This window comes from Cervus elaphus, chromosome 30, assembly GCF_910594005.1.
Source record: "Cervus elaphus chromosome 30, mCerEla1.1, whole genome shotgun sequence".
In the NCBI taxonomy this organism is placed as follows: domain Eukaryota; kingdom Metazoa; phylum Chordata; class Mammalia; order Artiodactyla; family Cervidae; genus Cervus; species Cervus elaphus.
Window position 1 is genome coordinate 70,035,018 of NC_057844.1, and position 22,918 is coordinate 70,057,935.

General features: G+C 37.8%; 1 protein-coding gene across 2 annotated transcripts in view; it reads right to left on the reverse strand.

Annotated features, from left to right (window-relative positions):
• Nucleotides 1–1,329: 1,329 nt before the first annotated feature.
• LOC122686751 (ATP-binding cassette sub-family C member 4-like) overlaps nucleotides 1,330–22,918 on the reverse strand; it is a 2,082,459-nt gene continuing 2,060,870 nt past the window's right edge. Inside the window, exons 26-31 of one of the 2 annotated variants that reach the window (XM_043891986.1) lie at nucleotides 21,628–21,783; nucleotides 18,172–18,261; nucleotides 11,506–11,678; nucleotides 11,096–11,201; nucleotides 7,194–7,328; nucleotides 1,330–3,177 (exon numbers count right to left, since the gene is read on the reverse strand). In XM_043891986.1, coding sequence (XP_043747921.1) covers nucleotides 3,166–3,177; nucleotides 7,194–7,328; nucleotides 11,096–11,201; nucleotides 11,506–11,678; nucleotides 18,172–18,261; nucleotides 21,628–21,783 — 672 coding nt within the window. In that variant the 3' untranslated portion in view covers nucleotides 1,330–3,165. The remainder of the gene's footprint in view (nucleotides 3,178–7,193; nucleotides 7,329–11,095; nucleotides 11,202–11,505; nucleotides 11,679–18,171; nucleotides 18,262–21,627; nucleotides 21,784–22,918) is intronic. The other variant, XM_043891985.1, reaches the window with a different exon arrangement.

Here is a 22,918-nt window from a genome sequence, read left to right on the forward strand (position 1 = left end):
ACTTTCTGCCATAAGGATGGTGTCACCCGCATATCTGAGGTTATTGATATTTCTCCCGGCAATCTTGATTCCAGCTTGTACTTCACCCAACCGAGCATTTCTCATGATATACTCTGCATATAAGTTAAACAATCAGGGTGACAATATACAGCCTTGATGTCCTCCTTTTCCTATTTGGAACCAGTCTGTTGTTCCATGTCCAGTTCTAACTGTTGCTTCCTGACCTGCACACAGGTTTCTCAAGAAGCCAGTCAGGTGGTCTGGTATTTCCATCTCTTTCAGAATTTTCCACAGTTTATTGTGATCCACACAGTCAAAGGCTTTGGCATAGGCAATAAAGCAGAAGTTGATGTTTTTCTGGAACTCTCTTGCTTTTTTGATGATCCAGAGGATGTTGGCAACTTGATCTCTGGTTCCTCTGCCTTTTCTAAATCCAACTTGAACATCTAGAAGTTCACAGTTCACGTACTGTTGAAGCCTGGCTTGGAGAATTTGAGTATTACACTGTTAGCATGTGAGTTAATGGTCACCATGATATTTATGTTTAAAATGAGACCATACAAGCTTTCAGAAGGCCCTATTATACATTATCAATATTTTTAATAGTGTAAAACAAGTTTTAACCAAGGTTTGTGGTTACAAAACTCTGAAGAGTTTTAAAGTGGCCTGTTGTGTTTTCAGGTATATTCTTCAACATTTGGACCATGGTACTGATTCAAGAATAGAATCATATAAATCAATGCACAGTATTGACTTTAGACTTGAAAACACAAGCTCCTCTAACTATTTCTCACTTTTTTATGACTGAAGTGGGAGGTGCACAGGGTTGAGCTGCACACTAAAAAATCAAAAGAGTTTTCCCCACAGTACATCCTCATCACCTACCTCTGGAGCTGTGACCCCTGCTGTGGGGACATGGTGATGTGCTGTCCAGACCTCCCTTTGAGGACTTGTTGTCCAGTTGCTGGATGTGCTGTCAGTGGGCAGTCTTCAGCCACCAGGTCCTCTGGGGATAGCTTCTATGCAATGACCCATCCAGGTGGAAGCATAAAAACCTGGCCAGCAGACTTGTCAGGACAACCCTGAAGGACTCTCTTCACTCCATACCCCCATGGGGTCAGCTACCGTCATCTGAACAGTGTTCCAGCTTGATTTCCCCTCTGCCCTACCCTGTTTCTTCTCTCCTGATTCTATAAGTGTTGATCCCAAGGGAACCCCTGATAAACATTCCAGAACTAAACTCCATCTGAATCTGTATCCCAGAGAACCGTTCTGCAACACGTATCAAAAAAAAAAAAAAATCAGTACTCGGGGAGGATTTTTATTTGAACTTTACTGATTATACACATACTTTTTAACACTTTTAAATTTTCCCAAATAAAATACAAGTGGTGCAAACAGGAACTTTGTATGTAAACATGGTTACCTTTAGTTTAAAATCCTCAATTGAATGTTGTCTGACTAATTCAAATGTTGAAATTGTTATATGTTAATAACAAAAGAAAACTATTATTTTGAACCATATTAAACTGTTATTATATAGGTGAAAAAAAGCTTAAAAGTTAGTGGTTACCCATGGTTTAGTCTAATAGAAAAAAATCCATTAGCATTTGAAATTTAGAGAATATTACCCTTATGAATAACTCATGGGTAAAATATATAAATAATGAATTCAATTAGATATTAGAAAATACTTAATGGTATGGTTATTGATCAGTGCTAGTATCCAAACTTGTGGGTTATTGTTAAGTGGGCCTTAGGGTAAAAAAAGAAAAAGTAGCTAATGTACTTACACTAAAAAAATGATTAAGTTAAAAGTTAATCTAAATTTCCAATTTAAGAATTTTAGGAAATAAATCTCAAATAAATGAAAAGTTGAAGGAAAGACAGAATAATATGACGTAGAAAAGAAAACAGGAAATATCAATTCAGCAAAAATTGTGATTCTTTAAAATAGGAAAAAGTCATGTAAGATTACTCATTTTAAAAAAGGCTCAAAAGAAAATTAAAAAGAAAAAAAAGGAACACAATTATAGATGCTGCAGAGTTTAAACATATAAGATATAGATACAGGGAGTAACTTTATGCCAGTTAAGTTCAAAACTCATAGGAAATAGATCCACCTCTAGAGAAATAAAACTTACCAAAAATGACTCTGTACAAATAACAAAATGAACAGTACTAACATAATTACCAAAAATAAAGTAAACATTGATGGCTGCACAACACTGTGAATGGGATTAACATCACTGAACTGTATGCTTAAAAGTGACTTTATGAAAAAAAAAAGTGACTTTATGGCAAATTTTATGTTACACATTTTACCACAATAAAAAAATTTAAAAAATAAAATAAAACTCTCTATCTAGAAGACAATAGATCACACATGTGTCCTTCATTCTCAAATCCCCTAGAAGGGCTTCTATTTTGAGAAAGCATATTTTCTCTTTCTTCTCTTTTAGAACACATAATATTGTCCTTCTATATTTTAACCATGTATCATTTTTATTTTTTTGGAGCGGGAGACACCTTCCTCTCCCATAATTAACTTAAACTACAATATATTTTTCTTTTTCTTATTAGTTTACTCTGTAGTGTTTTAAGTAGAGATCGTTGGGTAGAGTAATGAATTTTAGTTATATTAAAGGAAGTGGTGACACAAAACAGCTACTTCACACTAGTCTTCAAGTAAGTTGAAGCCCTGACATGACTGGAAAGTAGTAGGTAATTTGGGGAACAATATATAAAAAAAAAAAAAAAAACATCTGTGACAACTTTGTCTTGCACATTAGAAAATGAGCTTTGGCTCTGGAGTCTCTCAAGGCAGAAAACCTGGTAGACAGCTTTTACTTGTGGCCTGAACCTCTGATTTGGATAAGAAAATAGTATAACATAGAAATAAAAATAATAAATCATTTTGTAAGAGCTTGGAATCAGTTGGTGAAGTTGGAGGAAAAAAGATAAACTAACATCTTGTGTGTAAAAATACTTGTTGGTATAAAAAAAAGTACAACATAGTTTATACAGTGTAAAACCTATTGGAAAGATGACTTTGGGATAGACTTGACCTCATGGTAGAATCACGGTGTTGACTCAAAAATTGTTAAGGCTGAAGGCTGTCCACTGTAAGCGTTCATAATCACATGCTCACCATGAGCGATATCTTTAGAGGTGCACCTGAGGGAGAAGAAAAGACAAAAACAGCATGTTTAAAAGTTGTAAAGTCCTCCCTGAGGCAACACATTTCTACATACACTTTTTCATGTTGGCACAAATCATATCACTAGTGGAGTCACCATTTTAAAAAGCAGAGATGTATTTATTTTAGGGAGGAAATAACCCCATTAAAACCCTTGGTGGGACTGGGCTTAATGTCAAACAACCTGTAGATCCACTAGAGTTCTGATCATTCTGATTCACAGATATATTTTATCACTACATTAAATTGATAAACAAAATCACTTTACTGACTCAAAGCCTGGAGATAAATTAAAAACAGGGTGACAAAGAGGCTGGGAAATCTAGTGACTGCATGAGGATTTGTCATTTTCACACGTAAAATGAACACAATAGATTTGTATGCTAATATTCCCTTGTGACTCAGCTGGTAAAGAATCTGTCTGCAATGCGGCAGACCTGGGTTCAATCCCTGGGTTGGGAGGATCACCTGGAGAAGGGAAAGGCTACCCACTCCAGTATTCTGGCCTGGAGAATTCCATGGACTGTATAGTCCATGGGGTCGTAAAGAGTTGAACACAACTAAGCGACTTTCACTTTGACTTCACTTTCACCAGGTTGAAATCCCTATATTTTATAATCTCTGATTGACAAGCACTGAAATGCTGGCATATATGTATGAAATATCCTGGCATTTAGTTTGTAAGGCAAAGCAGTCATAAGGCGTATAGAAAAGCTCTAACAAGGACTCAACCAACAAACCTCTCTTAAATGTAAGATGATGCCACAATATAGGACAGTCCTTTGCCAGGTCCCTAAGTTCTTCAATTCTACCAATTTCCAGCTGAACTAGAAGAGATATAGGTTTTCTGATAAATGTATGATAAGAATAAAAAGGAAATGAAATGCTGGCAAGTTCCAGAATCATCAGTTTTCAGTAACCGGATCATATGTCAGTTTCTTAACAGATTTGTTGTTGTTAAGTTGTTAAGTCATGTCCTATTCTTTTGCAATCCCATGGATCCTCAAGGCTACTCTGTCCATGGAATTTTCCAGGCAAGGATATTGGAGTGGGTTGCCATTTCCTTCTTCAGGGGATCTTCCTGACCCAGGGACTGAACCCATGTTACCTGTATCGGCAGGCGGATTCTTTACCTCTGAGCCCCCAGGCTCAGATACACATAACAAAATGAAATAAAGTCAAGACTTGTGAACTCTTATTTCAAAATGTGTTTGGATGAAAATGGATTTCGACTGTCATTTTTTTTTCTCCTGAAGAAGAATATGAAAAGTTTTGTTTGAATCTTTAAAATAGAAAATCTATTTGAGGCTGACTCATGTTATGAGCTGGGTCACTTGAATGTACGATTACAGATGTTATATAAACCCTGGCTCTGAATATATCTGTGGGTATTGTCAACAAAGTCATTATGGAAAAAAAAAATAAAATAAAAAAAGGTCATCATGGGAGAGAGATAATCGACTCCATAAATGAAACAGGAAACCACTGAGACATCCACCTTCATATCAACTGTACTTTCTTTCTTTCTTGTTGCTTGCTACCCCCAAAACAGAACTGGGTATGAAATGTTATATATTGCTATGAAAGTGCTGCACTCAATATGTCAGCAAATTTGGAAAACTCAGCAGTGGCCACAGGACTGGAAAAGGTCAGTTTTCATTCCAATCCCAAAGAAAAGCAATGCCAAACAATGCTTAAACTACCACACAATTGCACTCATCTCACACGCTAGTAAAGTAATGCTCAAAATTCTCCAAGCCAGGATTCAGCAATATGTGAACAGTGAACTTCCAGATGTTCAAGATGGTTTTAGAAAAAGCAGAAGAACCAGAGATCAAATTGCCAACATCTGCTGGATCATTGAAAAAGCAAGAGAGTTCTGGAAAAACATCTATTTCTGCTTTATTGCCTGTGCCAAAGCCTTTGACTGTGTGGATCACTATAAACTGTGGAAAATTCTGAAAGACATGGGAATACCAGACCACCTGACCTGCCTCTTGAGAAACCTGTATGCAGGTCAGGAAGCAACAGTTAGAACTGGACATGGAACAACAGACTGGTTCCAAATAGGAAAAGGAATACATCAAGGCTGTATATTGTCACCCTGATTGTTTAACTTATATGCAGAGTATATCATGAGAAATGCTGGGCTGGAGGAAGCACAAGCTGGAATCAAGATTGCCGGGAGAAATATCAATAACCTCAGATATGCGGGTGACACCATCCTTATGGCAGAAAGTGAAGAACTAAAGAGCCTCTTGATGAAAGTGAAAGAGGAGAGTGAAAAAGTTGGCTTAACGACTAACATTCAGAAAACTAAGATCATGGCATCCAGTCCCATCACTTCATGACAAATAGATGGGGAAACAGTGGAAACAGTGACTGACTTTATTTTTGGGGGCTCCAAAATCACTGCAGATGGTGATTGCAGCCATTAAATTAAATCACTCTTACTCCTTGGAAGGAAAGATATGACAACCTTAGATAGCATATTAAAAAGCAGAGACGTTACTTTGTCAACAAAGGTCCATCTAGTCAAGGCTACAGATTTTCCACTGGTCATGTATGGATGTAAGAGTTGGATACAAAGAAAGCTGAGCACCAAAGAATTGATGCTTTTGAACTGTGGTGTTGGAGAAGACTCTTGAGAGTGCCTTGCACTGCAAGGAGATCAAACTCATCAATCCTAAAAGAAACCAGTCCTGAATATTAATTGGAAGGACTGATGTTGAAGCTGAAACTCCAATACTTTGGTCACCTGATGCAAAAAACTGACTCATTGGAAAAGACCCTGATGCTGGGAAAGATTGAAGGCGGGAGAAGAAGGGGATGACAGAGGATGAGATGGTTGGATGGCATCACTGACTCGATGGACAAGAGTTTGAGCAAGCTTCGGGACTTGATGATGGACAGGGAAGCCTGGCATGCTGCAGTCCATGGGGTTGCAAACAGTTGGACACAACTAAATGACTAAACTGAATTGATTCACAGGTGGGCAGGGACAAGTTCTCTCTTCATGGGCCAAACAAAGGTGTTTTATTTTAAAGTTAAGTGGAGGGACAGGGTCCTCCAGACAAGCCATTAAATTTGATTATAACAACAAGAGCAATGGAAAGCAAGTCAAAGAAACAGTTTCCAATATGGACTCAGAATTGGCTTCCTCTCTGCAACATTATGAGTTCTTGATTTATCATGATGACAATTTCATCTTCTAAAAGGTAGAGGAAGCAATACTGGAGTGGGTAGCTGTTCCCTTCTCCAGGGGATCTTCCCAACCCAGGGATCAAACCTAGGTCTTCTGCAATGCAGGCAGATTCTTTACCAGCTGAGCCACCAGGAAAGCCCAAGAATACTGGTGGGTAACCTATCCTTTCTCCAGTGGATCTTCCTAACTCAAGAATCAAACTGGAGTCTCCTGCATTCTTTACCAGCTGGGCTACCAGGGAAGCCCATTAAGGGAGGCAACTGGACCTAATTCTAAATGACAAAGAATGAGGAAGAAAGTGACACTATCAGGTGCTAGTTTTCTTTACAGATTAGAAACAGAAGTGATCTACATCTTTCCCTTATACTTCTTCCTAGACCTAGAATATTACAAATGTTATTTCCCTCAAAATCTCAAGTTCCCTAGATGTTCCTTGAAACATTTGCATCACCAATGTTCTGAGCATCAATTAGGATGAAAGTAAAAGGTCTGAAAAATGAGAGTATACTGTGTTCTATGAGAATCATGGAACCCAGATTCCAATCATGTGGAAACTCTAATCTGAAATCTCTCTCAGGCATGTGTACATGTACATCCTATACCCCACCACCAACACAGCTGCCAATTCTCAGCAGATCTGTGTTGTTAAGACTCAATCATGAGGTTTTGTCTCCAGAGGCTTATAATTGAAAAGGACACAGAGTGCTTGTTACCACATCCCTGGTGCCACAGCATGAGGAGTGTGCTGTGGAGACGAACTTTAGTTACAGCTTCCCACAGCAAGCTTACCTGTTTTGCCCTTTCAGTGAGAGCAGTGGCCTCAGCTTCACCCAGTTGTTGCACCATCTTGTAAAACAGGCCATCTCTTTCTTGCAACATGGTATATGGCTCATCATAATCATCCAGTCTCCCTGAATCCCAAACCTGTCAATCAGCAGGAAGAAACCCATTAGCACACCATGTTTTGCAGTAATATATTATAAATCAGACAATAGTTTGTAAAGGGACAGAAAGGGAAGAATAGAGAAAATCTATTTGGGTGGTAGGCCTGGCTGATATTTTAATGGTTTGATTACCTTGTTTTATTAGGCAAATAAAGGCCCAACCCAACCTTTTATTATTTTAATGGTATAGATGGGAAATGAAATATTTCCTGCCATATTAGTAAACAAAGGACGTCACCATCATCAGTGACTACAGCCACCATCATGAGCTGGTGAGCCCTGAGGGAATGCAGAAAGGAAAGAATACTTGCCATCTATCAGCCACCAGACTGCAGCCACTCCCCACAGTGAGCCCTGAGGAAACTCAGGATGAGAAAATACAGGATACTGGCCCAGATAGCTGAGGTGCATGTCAGTGGAATGATTTCAGTGAGCCCAAACTCTTATAGCTGCCCCTAAACATAGAAGTGCTAAATTCATTTACTTGAGATATCTGATTTTCTTTAATTAACAGTAATCTTTTGTTGTTCTGACTACCTAGTCTTTTGTTGCAAAAATTCCTATACATCCTGACCCCCTAGCCTTGCCTCTTTATAACAGTTTCTCAGCATTGTCTTAGATGCTCCATCCCCGACTTGAAGTCCTTAGGGAGTCCACTGAATAAAACATAACTCTCAACTCCCAGACTGTGCATTTTTCTCAACCCACAGGGCCCTGATTATGTAAGTTGCTAAGAAGGGCAGAATCCATTGTCTGACAAGTTAAGATGCTTCTTGAAGTTTATTTTGGTTGTACTTTATTATTCTGAGAGTGAAAGGCTGGCAAAAGGAGCTGATACATAAGAGCTACTTTAGCTGAACTGCTGTGAACAGAAGACATCTCTAGAAAACCAATTTTTTCTTTGAATAAGAATAAAGAAGCAAGTAAGAAATTGAGGTTCATATTCCAGTGATTAAAAAAAATATGGTACATATACACAATGGAAGATTATTCAACCACAAAAAAGTTAAATTATGCCATTTGCAGCAATATGGATGGTCCTAGAGATTGTCATACTGAATGAAGTAAGTCAGAGTAACATATTATATCACTTACATATGAAACCTAAAAAAGGGTATAAAAATGTTTTAAAAAAATTAAAAGGGTACAAAGAATTTATCTACAAAACAGAAACAGAGTCACAGATATAGAAAAGAAACTTACAGTTACCAAATGGTAAGTAGGGGAGGGATAAATTGGGAGATTGGGATTGACATATAGACACTATTATATATAAAATAGAAACTAATAAGGACCTACTGTAGCCCAGGGAATAGTCAATACTCTGTAATGGTCTATTTGGAAAAAGACTCTACTAAAGAGTTGATATATGTATATGTATAACTGATTCACTTTGCTATACACCTGATAGTAACACAACATTGTAACTCAACCATACTCTAATAAAATGTTTTAAAAAATCAAATATTTGAGAAAGAACTTTATTTATGGTGTTTTGCTGAATTGAAAGCCAACCAATAATCAGAAGCACTAGAAGAAAACACAAATTTTACACCTGGGGTGCATGGAGTGCACAGAGAAATCCGACAACTCTGAAGTTGGGAGATGCATATCTCTTGGGTCTCCTGAGGTTTAATCCTACCATTCCTACCAGAGGAGTTAGTAACTGCAACCAGCTCAGACCAAGATGTAAACAAATAGCTAAATTCACATCTGCTGGCAGGACCTCCCTAGAACATCATCTACCATGGAAAACAAGATCAATCATTACAAAGGTGACAGGTTCCAAAGTCAACCCTTGCATTTCCCTTCTCCCTCTATCTTCCCCATTCACCCAGATGCTCAGAACCCAATCCAGACACCAGCATCGACTCCCCTCTCTGCCCTCAGATCCCACGTTCAACCCATCACACAGTCTGCTTGGCTTCACTTTGTTATTTATCACAAATCCCTCTATCCAAACCACTTCACCATTTCTACTTTTATCACCTTAGTCTCAGCCACAACAGTTCAGAGAGGGCATAACTATAAGAGAGTGAACACTGTACTTGGAGAACTGAAAGATCATCAATGTGGTTTTAGCTATAAAGGAAAGAGGGAGAGAAGAGTGGGACAAAGCTAGAAAGGTGGGGAGGGGGTGGGTTGTAAACTGTTTTGTAAAACCATATTAAAGATTTGTTCAAAGACACTGACCAAGAGAAAAAAAAATTGAGGTTATTGAAATATACCAGGAGATATGGGTAAGTAAAGATTTAACAAATGAACATATTTTGATAATAACAGCAAAGCCAATGCTAAATAACATTTCTAGAATTTAAGAGTCACTATCCTGCAATCTGGGAATGTCACCCTGTCCCTCATGAAAATCTGTAGGTGGGGCCTGCTTCCTACTGTGATGTTCTAGTCTGGGTCACTGGACACACTGACTAAAGCCTAGAGCATCCCTTTGGTTTCAGATGCCCTGCTGCTGTTGTCTGCCTCCCTGGAACTCATTCCTGTGCATGTCCAGCTGAAGGAGTAAGACTATAGGCACTGCTTCAATGGTAACAGTCTGGTATCTACTCAATGTCCCCACTGATATCACATCTAACAATGTATGCACAGTAGGATGGGAGGTGGTATCCCAGAAACTTCCCGAGAAGTCAAAAGAGACAGTCCTATTGTCACTGGGCATAAGGAAGTTTGGGGATTACTGATCACTTATTTCTGGATTATTATCTATTTTGTATGGACCAACAAAATCACTGGAAACTCCATCTGTTGCTTCTTACACATATGCAGGCCTTCTTTATCTGTTTATTTCATTACTAAGCAGCATCAGTGGATACTATGGTTATCATCCACATGAGTAAAATCAGATTATTGTCACAGGCTAGGGTGTTAATCTTAAAATCCCCTACATTCCTTTGAGATTATATGCAGTCAAAGATTGTTCTTCCTTTGACAGATAGTCTCCTTATTATTTTAGAAGCCACACCCTAACATTTATTGAAACTCAGCAGGGAAAGAACAAAGAAAGAGATGAAAATGAGAATAAGGAAAAGGAACAGAGGGAGAAAAGAAGGAAATAAAGCTAAGGAAGGAAATATCAAATTATTAAGGAAGAAAAAGCCAATCAAACCTGGAAGGAAGATACTAGATAGATGTGTTTGTGTGTGCTCAGTTGTGTCTGACTCTTTGCAACCCCACGGACTATGGTCCGCCAGGCTCCTCTGTCCATGGGATTCCCCTGGTAAGAATACTGAAATGGGTTGCCATTTCCTTCTCCAAGGGGTCTTCCCAACCTAGAGATCGAGCCTGCCTTTCCTGTTACTCCTGCATTGGCAGACAGATTATTTTACCAATACCAAAGACCAAAACTTGGAGCCTGCCATGTGTGCAGTGTCCAGATCTACTGTGTCAGGGATGTGCTAGTTGTTTATCTACAGTATTTCAGCCCCTAATCTACCTTTCTTTCTACACTCTCATCTGTGAGGCAGATGGTTAGCCATCTTTAAAAAATAATAATTCAAGTAAATTTTTAATATGAGAATATGACATTACTGGATATATCAATTATACTGGATATATTATTTAATAGCACATTCTGAAAGTATACTTACGTACTTGAGTTATTGTCAGGAATGAGAGGAGAAACTAAGAGAAATTTAAATTATTGAAGGCTCCTATCAAGTTTTACAAGGAAAGATGAGTTGAAAAACTGAACATGACTAGAAACAGCTCAAATTCCAGAGGTGAGGGTCTTACCATTATCCATTCGCTGTCAATAACGGTGCTCAACCTGTGGGTGATGGTCAGCACAGTGCACTGGGAAAATTTCTCACGAATGTTTTTTTGTATTAACTCATCAGTTCTGGAATCAAGGAAGTTGATTTAGTTCAGTTTAGACTGGAAAAGTAGACTTGAGGTTTGAAAATACCCTATGATATTTTTATGATGCTTTTTAAAATCAATACTTTAAGACAAAGACTTATTCCAAAAATTAAGTTTAAAAAGTCAACAGAAATTGATGAGTTTTCTTAAAACAATGGAAAATTGTTTGAAATTTTCAAACAATTGCTTGTTTGAAATTGCTTGAAACTATATCACCACTAAATGTTTTCCATTTACCATATTTAAAATTCAGATACCAGGTTTCAAGGACCTCAGCTCCATACCTTGGATCCACATGTGATGTGGCATTGTCAATAATCAGTATCTGATTTTTTCTGAGAATACCCCTGGCAAGGCACAGCAGTTGTCTTTGTCCAACACTCAAGTTTGATCCTGATTCTACTAATTCAGTATCCATCTTATCAGGAAGACTTTCAATGATTTCTTTAAGTCGTACCTATGGATATAGAAAGAATAGCATGTTTCTAAACAAATTGCTATTTAAGTAGACAAGTCTCTTAGACATTAGAGCTTTGACATCCTCAGGACTTCTTACATATCTTACACATACAGTCATGTGATGGGGAGAGCTCCTTTCAATGAGCATTCACTGAGAAAGACTATAGAGTCAGCTCAAGACAAAAAGATCTCCGTGTCTCCCATCCCTGCCACCTACCACCTACCAGAAACCCCACCTAGGTACTAGTTAAGGAAGTATCTCAAAAAAGGAAGCTATTTATCCCAATGTGGTTTAAACAGAAATATTAAAGTGATCTTTATGGTTGAGTCAAGTTTCCCAAAGTACAATTTTGCATATGAGTTGGTATACTAATGGGAAATTTAAAAATATATATATGATAGAAAGTGTGGTTCTCTAAAGATATAATCTTATCAGCACTTTACCATTTTATAAGTTCTAAAAGTTGGAAATAAAATGTGAATTCAAACACTGGTAAACTGTACCTCATACATTAGTAATCCTAAAACCTATTCTTGTGATGGTTCTTTCCCAAGTTTAATCACATAAATACTGAGCCAGTGAAGTGTATTTTCTTCAATGTCAAAAATGGCTTTCAGTGAATGAAAACTATGAAAACCAGGACACAACATAACATCTATTTTCCCCAAGACTATGGATATAGGTAGTATTTAAATTATGTCCCTAAAATTGTGAAAAAAAAATTTAAATTTTTAACTACCAAAGATAAGTAGAAATTACATTGATGACAGGGATCAGTTCAATGAATATTCTTGCAGAAATATTATAGAACAAGGACCAAACTCAGGTTATACTTAAACAACAAAGAATAAATGCACTTCAAATTAAGAGACCAACAGATTGATGAGTGAAGGCCAATAAGCAGAGACACAGAATTACACCATCAAATAACAAAACATTGCCCAAAGGTGACTGGGCAATGTTTCCATGGTATCCTAAATGCTAGAGCCCCTCTATGCATGTGATCCTGAACTGTGCTCCTGATGGAGTTCAATCACAAAAATGAGAATCCAGCATTAAGATTAAATATGGTATTGATATATAGTATTAGTATGAAAGGTACATAGAATTTAAAGGATAAGATCTGGATTGTGGTGCAAGTTGTCGGTTTTAAGACTGACTTCCTAATTTTGAAGAAATAATCTCACACTTGCCCCTGACTTGGATGAACTCTCATTGCTAATCTGTTTTTGTTCTTTTTTTAAACTTTCCTTCAAGTCCATATTTGCTTCATGAGGAATAAAGGTTGTGAAGAGAAATATATTTTCAGAAAATACTGTTCTCTGACTCTGTCTTCTTTTATGAATCAGGGATGGTTATGAGAATAATACAAATATGAAGTCCCTCTGCAGTGTAATCACATAATCAAGTTATAATTAAGTACTAAGATGGGAAAAAAGGGTAGTAGAGGTAATAGGCAATAATAACTAGGAGTTACAACTCTCTATATAGTCAGCAAAAACAAGACTGGGAGGTGAGTGGGGCTCAGACCGTGAACTTCTTATTGCAAAATTAAGACTTAAATTGAAGAAAGTAAGGAAACCCACTAGACCATTCAGGTATGACCTAAATAAAATCTCTTATGATTACACAGTTGAAGTGACAAATACATTCAAGGGATTAGATCTGATAGACAGAGTGCCTGAAGAGCTATAGACAGAGGTTCGTGACATTGTACAGGAGACAGTGATCAAGACCATCCCCAAGAAAAGGAAATGCAAAAAGGCAAAATGGTTGTCTGAGGAGGCCTTACAAACAGCTGAGAAAAGAAGAGAAGGCAAAGGAGAAAATGAAGGATATACCCATTTGAATGCAGAGTTCCAAAGAATAGCAAGGAAAGGTAAGAAAGCCTGCCTCCGTGATCAGTACAAAGAAATAGAGGATAACAATAGAATGGGAAAGACTAGAGATCTCATAAAGAAAATCAGAGATACCAAGGGTACATTTCATGCAAAGACAGGCTCAGTAAAGGACAGAAATGGTATGGACCTAAGAGAAGCAGAATATATTAAGAATACACAGAAGAACTATACAAAAAAGATCTTCACGACCCAGATAATCACGATGGTGTGATCTCTCATCTTAGAGCCAGACATCCTGAAATGTGAAGCCAAGTGGGCCTTAGGAAGCATCACTACAAACAAAGCTAGTGGAGTGATGGGATTCCAGCTAAGCTATTTCAAATCCTAAAAGATGATGCTGTGAAATTGCTAGACTCAATATGCCAGCAAATTTTGAAAACTCAGCAGTGGCCACAGGACTGGAAAAGGTCAGTTTTCATTCCAATCCCAAAGGAAGGCAATGCCAAAGAATGTTCAAACTACTGTACAATAGCACTTATCTCACATGCCAGCAAAGAAATGCTCAGAATTTTCCAAGAGAGGCTTCAACAATACATGAACCGTGAACTCCCAGATGTTCAAGCTGGATTTACAAAAGACAGAGGAACCAGAGATCAAATTGCCAACATCCATTGGATCACTGAAAAAGCAAGAGAGTTCCAGAAAAACATCTACTTCTGCTTTATTGACTGTGCCAAAGCCTATGACTTTTGTCATAGCTTTGGTGTGGATCACAACAAACCATGGAAAATTTTTAAAAGAGATGGGAATACCAGACCACCTGACCTGCCTCCTGAGAAATCTGTGTGCAGGTCAAGAAGCAACAGAATCAGACATGGAACCACAGACTCATTCCAAATTTGGATGGGAGTAAGTAAAGGCTGCATATTGTCACCCTGTTTATTTAACTTATATGCAGAATATATCATGCAAAATGCCAGGCTGGATGAAGCGCAGGCTGGAATTAAGATTGCTGGGAGAAATATCAATAACCTCAGATATGCAGATGACACCACCCTATGACAGAAAACAAAGAATTAAAGAGAATTTTGATGAAACTGAAAGAGGAGAGTGGAAAAGCTAGCTTAAAATTCAACATTCAAAAAACAAAGATCATGGCATCTGGTCCCATTACTTCATGGCCAATAGATGGGGAAACAATGGAAACAGTGAGAGACTTTATTTTCTGGGGCTCCAAAATCACTGCAGATCATGACTGCAGTCATGAAATTAAAAGACGCTTGCTCCTTGGAAGAAAAGCTATCACAAACTTAGACATCATACTAAAAAGCAGAGATATTACTTTGCCAACAAAGGTCCATATAGTCAAAGCTATGGTTTTTCCAGTAGTCATGGATGCATGTGAGAGATGGATGATAAAGAAATCTGAGCACTGAAGAACTGATACTTTTGAACTGCAGTGTTGGAGAAGACTCTTGAGAGTCCCTTGGACTGCAAGGAGATCCAACCAGTCCATCCTAAAGGAAATCAGTCCTAAATAGTCATTGGAAGGACTGATGCTGAAGCTGAAACTCCAATACTTTGGCCACCTGATGCAAAGAACCAACTCATTTCAAAAGACCCTGATGCTGGGAAAAAATGAAGGTGGGGGAAGTGGAAGACAGAGGATGGGATGATTGGATGGCATCACTGAGGCAATGGACTTCAGTTTGAGTAGGCTCCAGGATTTGGTGATGGTTGGGGAAGCCTGGCATGCTGAGTTCATGGGGTTGCAAAGACTGAGCGACCTGAACTGAACTGAACTGAACAGAGGAATTACATTTGGGCCAAGTTCTAAGATAGCGTTTGATAGGATTTGTTTCCTAATTAACACTCTCTTTCCACGGAACAATGTGTCCTAAAATTCTAGAGTAACTTTAGTACTTGAGAATCTGTGAAGAGAGATCTCAAGCTGGAAAACAAACAGAAAAATAGTTTAACAGTACTTTCATTTTTTTCTAAGATATCACAATTTCACCATTAAATATGTCCTGTGGTTTCAAGACCAGTGGGTCATCCTATTTTTCTTTATATTTGACTATTAACCACACTCCTCATTTCTATTCTAGAATTTAACTGTAGAAAGACTCACAAACTTAAATGAAATCAGAGGTCCACTGCTTGTCAAGTAGGAGAAAGTGAAGCAATTGTCCCAATTTAGGAAAATAAAATCCTTACAGTTTCTGAAAAGCAAAGTAGGTGTATAAAGACTCAATGTTGATATCCTTCAGAGACCAGAAATACTGGCAAGAAATTATCAGGCTTCCAAATCTACTTGCTCGCAGTCAAAGCTCATCTATATATTATAGATTTCAGAGTTATCTCTGGAAGAGTGACGTTAAATAACAAACATGAATTCAAACAACAACATGGACATGGACAGTGACTTGACTTTGTACTTAAAATATGTTTTTAAAGAAATAAGCCACACTTCTCTGAAATGAATAGATAAATCAGACATTTAATACACATTTATTAAGTGCTGCAACAAACTATGGAAAATTCTTAAAGAGATGGTAGTACAGGACCACCTTACCTGTCTCCTGAAAAACCTGTATGCAAGACAAGAAGCAACAGAACCTTACATAAAACAACTGACTAGTTCAGTATTAGGAAAGGAGTACAACAAGGCTGTATATTGTCACTCTTCTTATTTACCTTACACACAGAGTACATTGTGCAAAATGCTGGGCTGGTTGAATCATAAGCTAGAATCAAGATTTTTGGCAAAAATATCAATAACCTTAATACCCAGATGATACCACTATCATGGCAGAAAGTTAAGAGAAACTAATGAGCCTCTTGATGAGGGTGAAAGAGGAGAGTGAAAAAGATGGCTTAAATCTCAACATTCAGAAAACTAAGATCATGGCATCTGGTCCTATCACTTCATGGCAAGTACAAGAGTAAAAAAGCCGAAGCAGACACTATGGATGGTGACTGAAGCGATGAAATTCAAAGACACTTTCTCCTTGGAAGGAAAGCTATGACAAATCTAGATAGCACATTGAAAAAGGAGAGGCATCACTTTACCAACAAAGCTATGGTTTTTCCAGTAGTCATGTATGGATGTGAGAGTTGGACCATAAAGATGGCTGAGCACCAAAGAATTGATGCTTTCTTTCTAGTTGTGGTGCTGGAGAAGACTCTTGAAAGTCCCTTGGACAACAAAGAGATCAAGCCAGTCAATACTAGAGGAAATCAACCCTGAATATTCACTGGAAGAATTGTTGCTAAAGATGAAGCTTCACTACACTACTCTGACCACTTGACGTGAAAAGACAACTCATTGGAAAAGCCCTGATTCTGGGAAAGATTGAAGGTAAAAGGAGAAGGGGATGACAGAGGATAAGAAGTAATGGCATCACCAACTCAACGGACATGAATCTGAGCAAACTCTGGGAGACATGGAGGACAGTGGAGCCTAGCGTGCTACAATCTGTGTGGTCGCAAAGAGTTGGACAAAAGTTAGCAACTGAGTAACAACTTTTTAAAATCTAAAGACTGAGCTAGGTCCTATGAGAAATTAGAAGTCTGTCTATGGTTTAGAAGCCTAGATATAAGTTCTACCATCAGTAGAATCAATTTGCAAAAGTAGGATGATTATGCAAAATAATTTGTATCAAAATATACAAGTCAACAGCAACTTAACAGTAAACATTGCTTGTGTACAAGGGTGAGGAAATTCAAAGAAGTGGGCCAAATGGAAATGAGGAAAAAATAACAGAAAATCCTTTAGAAATGAACCTATCCATATAAAAACTGAGCAAAAGCTCCAGAGTCTCTTACCCGCATTCATGTTGCAGCATTAAAAGGACATAATTTCTATAAATAACTATACAATTTATCTTTACAAACACTTTCTGATGAAACTTCATAGCATTTTATTGGTATGATGTCATTTGGTTTATAATGCAAAACTACTATTGTCTCCATTTAGTAGATATTCCCTAAGATCCAAGGAATAAAATGAATGTTGCAGGGTAATTAAGGTAACTAATTCACTAGCTCATGCAGTAGAACTTGAAACCATAATTATAACTTCTAGTTTAGTGCTCTATTAAGGACAATATAATGTACCTAGCTACTTTGTGTTTTATTGTGCATATGCTCCCTCAGTCATGTCCGACTCTTTGAGACCCTATGGAGTATGGCCCACCAGACTCCCCTTTCATGGGACTCTCCAGGTAAGAATACTGGAGTGGGTTGCCATTTCCTACTCCATGGGATCTTCCTGACCCAAGGACTGAATCTGCATCTCCTGCATTGGCAGGTAGATTCTTTACCACGGGGCCACCTGGGAAGCGCCCTGTGTTCTAGGGAAAATGCTAAAAAGAAAGTGTAAGGCATTATCTTATTGGTTTTCATCACCATTAACATACACATTTTTTTTCTCTCTTTTTTAAAATTTTTACTAGTTGGAGGCTAATTACTTTACAATATTGTAGTGGTTTTTGCACATTTTAATTTACACATGTGCCCACATCGTTAATGTTTTCCTAGGAAGTAAACAAAGTCAGTTAAATAAGTTCCCCTTAATTACGTGCAATGCTGTAAATGTACACACATATATACTGATGCTAACAAGTTAATTACATTTAATAAATTACCTGTTCCAAGGCATCCCACAATTCCTCATTTGTATGCTCATCAAAGGGATCCAGATTTTTCCTCATGGTTCCAGTGAATAAAACAGCTTCCTAAATGCCCCAAAACAGTGAATGTTATCACATTAACATCTTTTCATTTTGCTTGAAGGCTTGCAGAATTAAAATACAAAAAAGAAAAATTCACTATAATCATTATTAAGGTTTCAAATGCTTTTTTACAAAACAGTATCTTTAATCTCCCACTGTCCAAAGTGTGCTCCAAAATATCTTCTAAATGTTTGACCAAAAATGAAAGAAAGTGCCACATTGTCTTAAGAAGAAATTGAAGAAAAAAGAGAAAGATTTGACTTTTTAAAAATGCCTTCCTGATAATATCTGCTCAAACAAAAAATGAGGATATAATTATTTGAGGAATTTTACATCAAGAGAACTGGATAGATTAATTGTCAACCCTAAATATAGTAATACTGGAAAATATCAACAGAATGATTAATTAAGGTTTATATCCCAAAGCAAGATTAAATTTTTTCACATTGGCACTGAAGAATGAACTGGGATATTTTCTGCATTGGTAAAACAGACTGAGATGGGGACTCTCTCCACAGGTGTGAATGGAAATCCCCACACATTCAAAGAGAATGTCAGCTCCTGGGGCCTGCGGCTCCTCTGTCCAGGGAGAGATCTCCTCGGATCCTGCACCAGCTGGTCCCCACGTTCTCTCACCTGTGCGTCAGGATGACCTGCCTCACAGAACATCATTATTAACTGCGAGGTCAAGATAACCTGAAACCCATTGTGATCTTTGTCACAATTAAAATTATTTTAATTTAAATAGACCCCCCCCACCACCACCATTCATCTGCTTTGGGAGGAGCCACATAATAAATTACTCTGGAAATATATATCTTTCTGAGTTTCAGGAGAGAATCTTGTACATAATCTCATGTCAGCCATTTAAATTTCTTCTGGAAGGCAGGTCACAAGGGATCGAATCTGGGTCTCCTGCATTGCAGGCAGACTCTTTACCATCTGATATTGAAAATCATTAGTAATACTTGTGTAACTAAGTATTAGTATCCCTTGTTAGGGACCATAATAATCACTGAAGCAAAAGAAATGGGAGATACAGTGTCTGTCCTCAAGGAGAGGAAGAAAATAGTGGAGGATGTGGAGAGAGCTGAGGAAAATGCCAGAGGTTTTTGTTGGGGACCTGGAAAATAAGAGTTGGGGAATAGGATAGTGGTCAGGAAAAACCTGGTGGGAGGGGAGCCAGAAATGAAAGGATAAACAAGGCGATATTCATTCTTCTAGTTCTTGGTAGAAAACATTAGATATCTGTATTGTTTTCCCCCCAAACTCCTACTGTGTTTTTTGTTCTGCCCGTAGTCCGAGTCCCCGGTCAGGAAAGAAGACTCCTCGAAACAATGCAACTTGCAATAGGGGAATTTATTACTGACTCGAGCCAGGGCCTCCCGCCCTCACCAAGGGTGTGAGGACGAAAAGGCCCCGAGCCCCAGTTCTCTTGGGTATTTATTAGGTCAAAAAAAGCAGCAGGTAGTTGGCGCAAGCGGATTGGTTACACAGCGAGTAGTTGGTGCAAGCAGATTGGTTACACAGTTGCAAGGCAATTTTTGTTGGCCCAATCCTTCGTGGGCTTTCAGCTTTCCCCTGATAGGTTCCCTTTTTCTTGCTAGGCACATGTTGATTGGCTAGCTCCAGGTGGCCTGATAATTATGTTATCCCGGGAAACCAGGCCCACTCCTAATCTAGGCTGCCTGTCATGGCTTAGCCGTGACAGCCTCACATTTTTATTTTTGCTTCACTCTTTAAATTTATGCAAATAATTTTTATATTATAAGCAATTAGCATAAAAAATCACCAAGAACCACAAAAACAGAAATTAAAGAACACAATTGGTCCAGAATGTGTTACTCTTTTTACTTAAGTAGAAATAAAACCTAAAAGGTTAGTGTCTAGATCCTTAAGAATAATAATAATTCTTATTGACTGAAGGTTCCCAGAAGCAGGCATGAGCATATACATTTTTTCACCCAGTTACACCTTTACAACAAATCTGAGTCAGTAACTCCTAGACCTGGTAGAAGGTTGAGGATACAGAAGCATGGAAGGTGACTGACCTCATCGAGGCCCCACAGTCATATGAGGCAGAGCAGGAATAAAAATGTGAGTTATGTTAACACTAGGTCTACACTCTTAAACCTTCTAGCCCTGGCTGCCTCTTGAATGATTTCCTGGAACTCTTTACATCCTGCCCAGTTTCTCCAGATTATCTCTGTTTATCAACCCACATTGTGACTTGGAGACAAATGCATAAAAAGTAGAATAATTAAGGTTCTGTGTGATGTCAATGGATATTTAGTCTTTACTTAGATGTGCTTCCAAACATTACCAGCAGAGCCAAGAATCATCTAATGTTATTTCTTTATTTATAGAGTTGTTGTTGTTGTTTTTTTAATGTACAAAAGCACTCTTTTATTATTGGTGGTGGTGGTTTAGTCGCTAAGTCATGTCCAACTCTTGTGACCCCATGGACTGTAGCCTTCGTTCAGTTGTGTCTGACTCTTTGCGACCCCATTGATTGTAACCCACCAGGCTTCTTCGTCCATGGGATTTTCCAGGCAAGAATACTGGGGTGGGTTGCCATTTCCTTCTCCAGGGGATCTTCCCAACCCAGGAATTGAACCCAGGTCTCCCACATTGCAGGCAGATGCTTTAACCCCTTGAGCCACCAAGGAAGCCCTTTAAGTATTAAGAAACATTAAAAATAACACAACACAGATTTCTAGATCCTTTTATCCAAGGATATGAAAGAACTTTACAGACACATCCATTTATTTCTGCTAACTAGTCTCATTGGGTTATTCCTGAGATGGGTATAATTAAAACTTAAAAACTGAGGTGCACAGTGATGGAATTCATAGCTTGTGCTTTTTCTTACTATTCTGTACTGCCTCCCTGGTTAAAATCATTTAAGGGTTAAATTCTAAAAGTTTCCCCAAAAAGTCTATATACCTTGTAATTCTCAAAGCCTCACAGTTTCACAGAAAGCACTCCAGGGAGATAATCATCTTTATTTCCCACAGCAAAATTTCATCTTTAAGATACTTAAAATTCATGTTTCCATATAGGAACCTCTTCAATGCTAAACCAACCATTTATCATTTTGGTCTCCATATTACATGGTTATCAGCAGATAAAACTGTAACACCTAAGAAGTCTGAGTCCAGAAATATATCTTGGTAAGTTATTAAATCACATGCACACAAAACAAAAGAACAAACAAACCCTGATATCTATTGAAAACATCTGCTGCTAAAAATATGCTCTCTTGGAGGGGAAAGGATCAAATCTTTCTTGTACTTTGAAAAAAATTAAAAGCAAGTTAATGAAGGTGCCTTATCAAAAGAACATGTGACAATGCTCTGACATGCATACCTGAGGTACAACTGACATTTTCTTCCTTAAATGGTGAAGTCCAATACTGGTTATTGAGATATTATCAATCCAAATGCCACCTCTGGGTTCTGACAATCTAAAAAGCGCAGCAACGAGGGAACTTTTTCCAGCTCCGGTTCTTCCCACAATGCCCGTCTGTAAAGAGATCCAGGATGTTTAAGAATTAACAATATAAAACAAAACTGGGAGAAACCTTGGTTGTTGAAGATGAACTTTAAAAGTTCTACATAAAGAGTAGTCTACTAATATTTAAACCATGGCACTGTAGATGTTGTGGGCCAGATTATTCGTTGGTGAGAGGTTGGGAGCCTGTCCTATATATCATAGGAGTTTTAGCAATAACCATGGATTCTACCCACTAGATACCAGAAGCACCCGCAACACTGTGAGAACAAAAAATATCAGATATTGACAAAGTTCCTTAGTTGAAACCCCCAGAAAGTCCCCAGAAAGAGTTAAAAAAACAGAATCTATTAATATCTACTAGCAATGAAAAGACAGCAGTCTCCTAAGAGATCCATAAGAAGTCTGAGAATAATGTGGTAATTTTACAGAGATGTCAGTAAGTCAAGTCAGAAGAGTTATACATGAACAAGCAATCATTTTTTCAGGGATTTATTATTTAAGGGGAATTATTCTTTTTAGAGAAATTAAATCACTTCCTGATGTTAAATATCTTAATTATGCTCTATCTAGATAGGAAACATCTTAAAATTGTAAACCGCAGGTCTCAGTGTTCCAAAAGACAGTAGCCAATAGGCAAAATACACGTGATGAGTCAACAACAACACAAACAACATTTGCTATTTATATGGGACCTTTCATCTGAGCTATTCAAAAGATATTTTACTAACCAGTTAATAGTTATAATTGTACCTTGGGAAAGATACATGTGAAGTGTCAGTCTAGTTATTAAAACCAAAGCAGAGAATATTTAAGTACTTTAACAGTAAGATCAAAGAATCAGTATAATGTAAGTAAAATGCTGGTCAGGAATGAAACTGTACTGTAAAAACTAACTTTTAGCTAACTTTTAGCTGTGTGGATTTAAACACGTATGTAGAAAATAGCATTTTTCCCCTAACCAATGAGTTTATCCAACTGCAAATTCTCTGATGGGAGCTACCCCAATGATGATTTCATCTCTATTTAGGACTATGGAGTTGATGAGGGGTATGAGACATAATTTCAATCATTTATAAATTAACTCAGTCAATAAATTTTTTAAAAGTCACAGCTTTAAGCAGAGAAGAACTAAACCTTTCTGAGC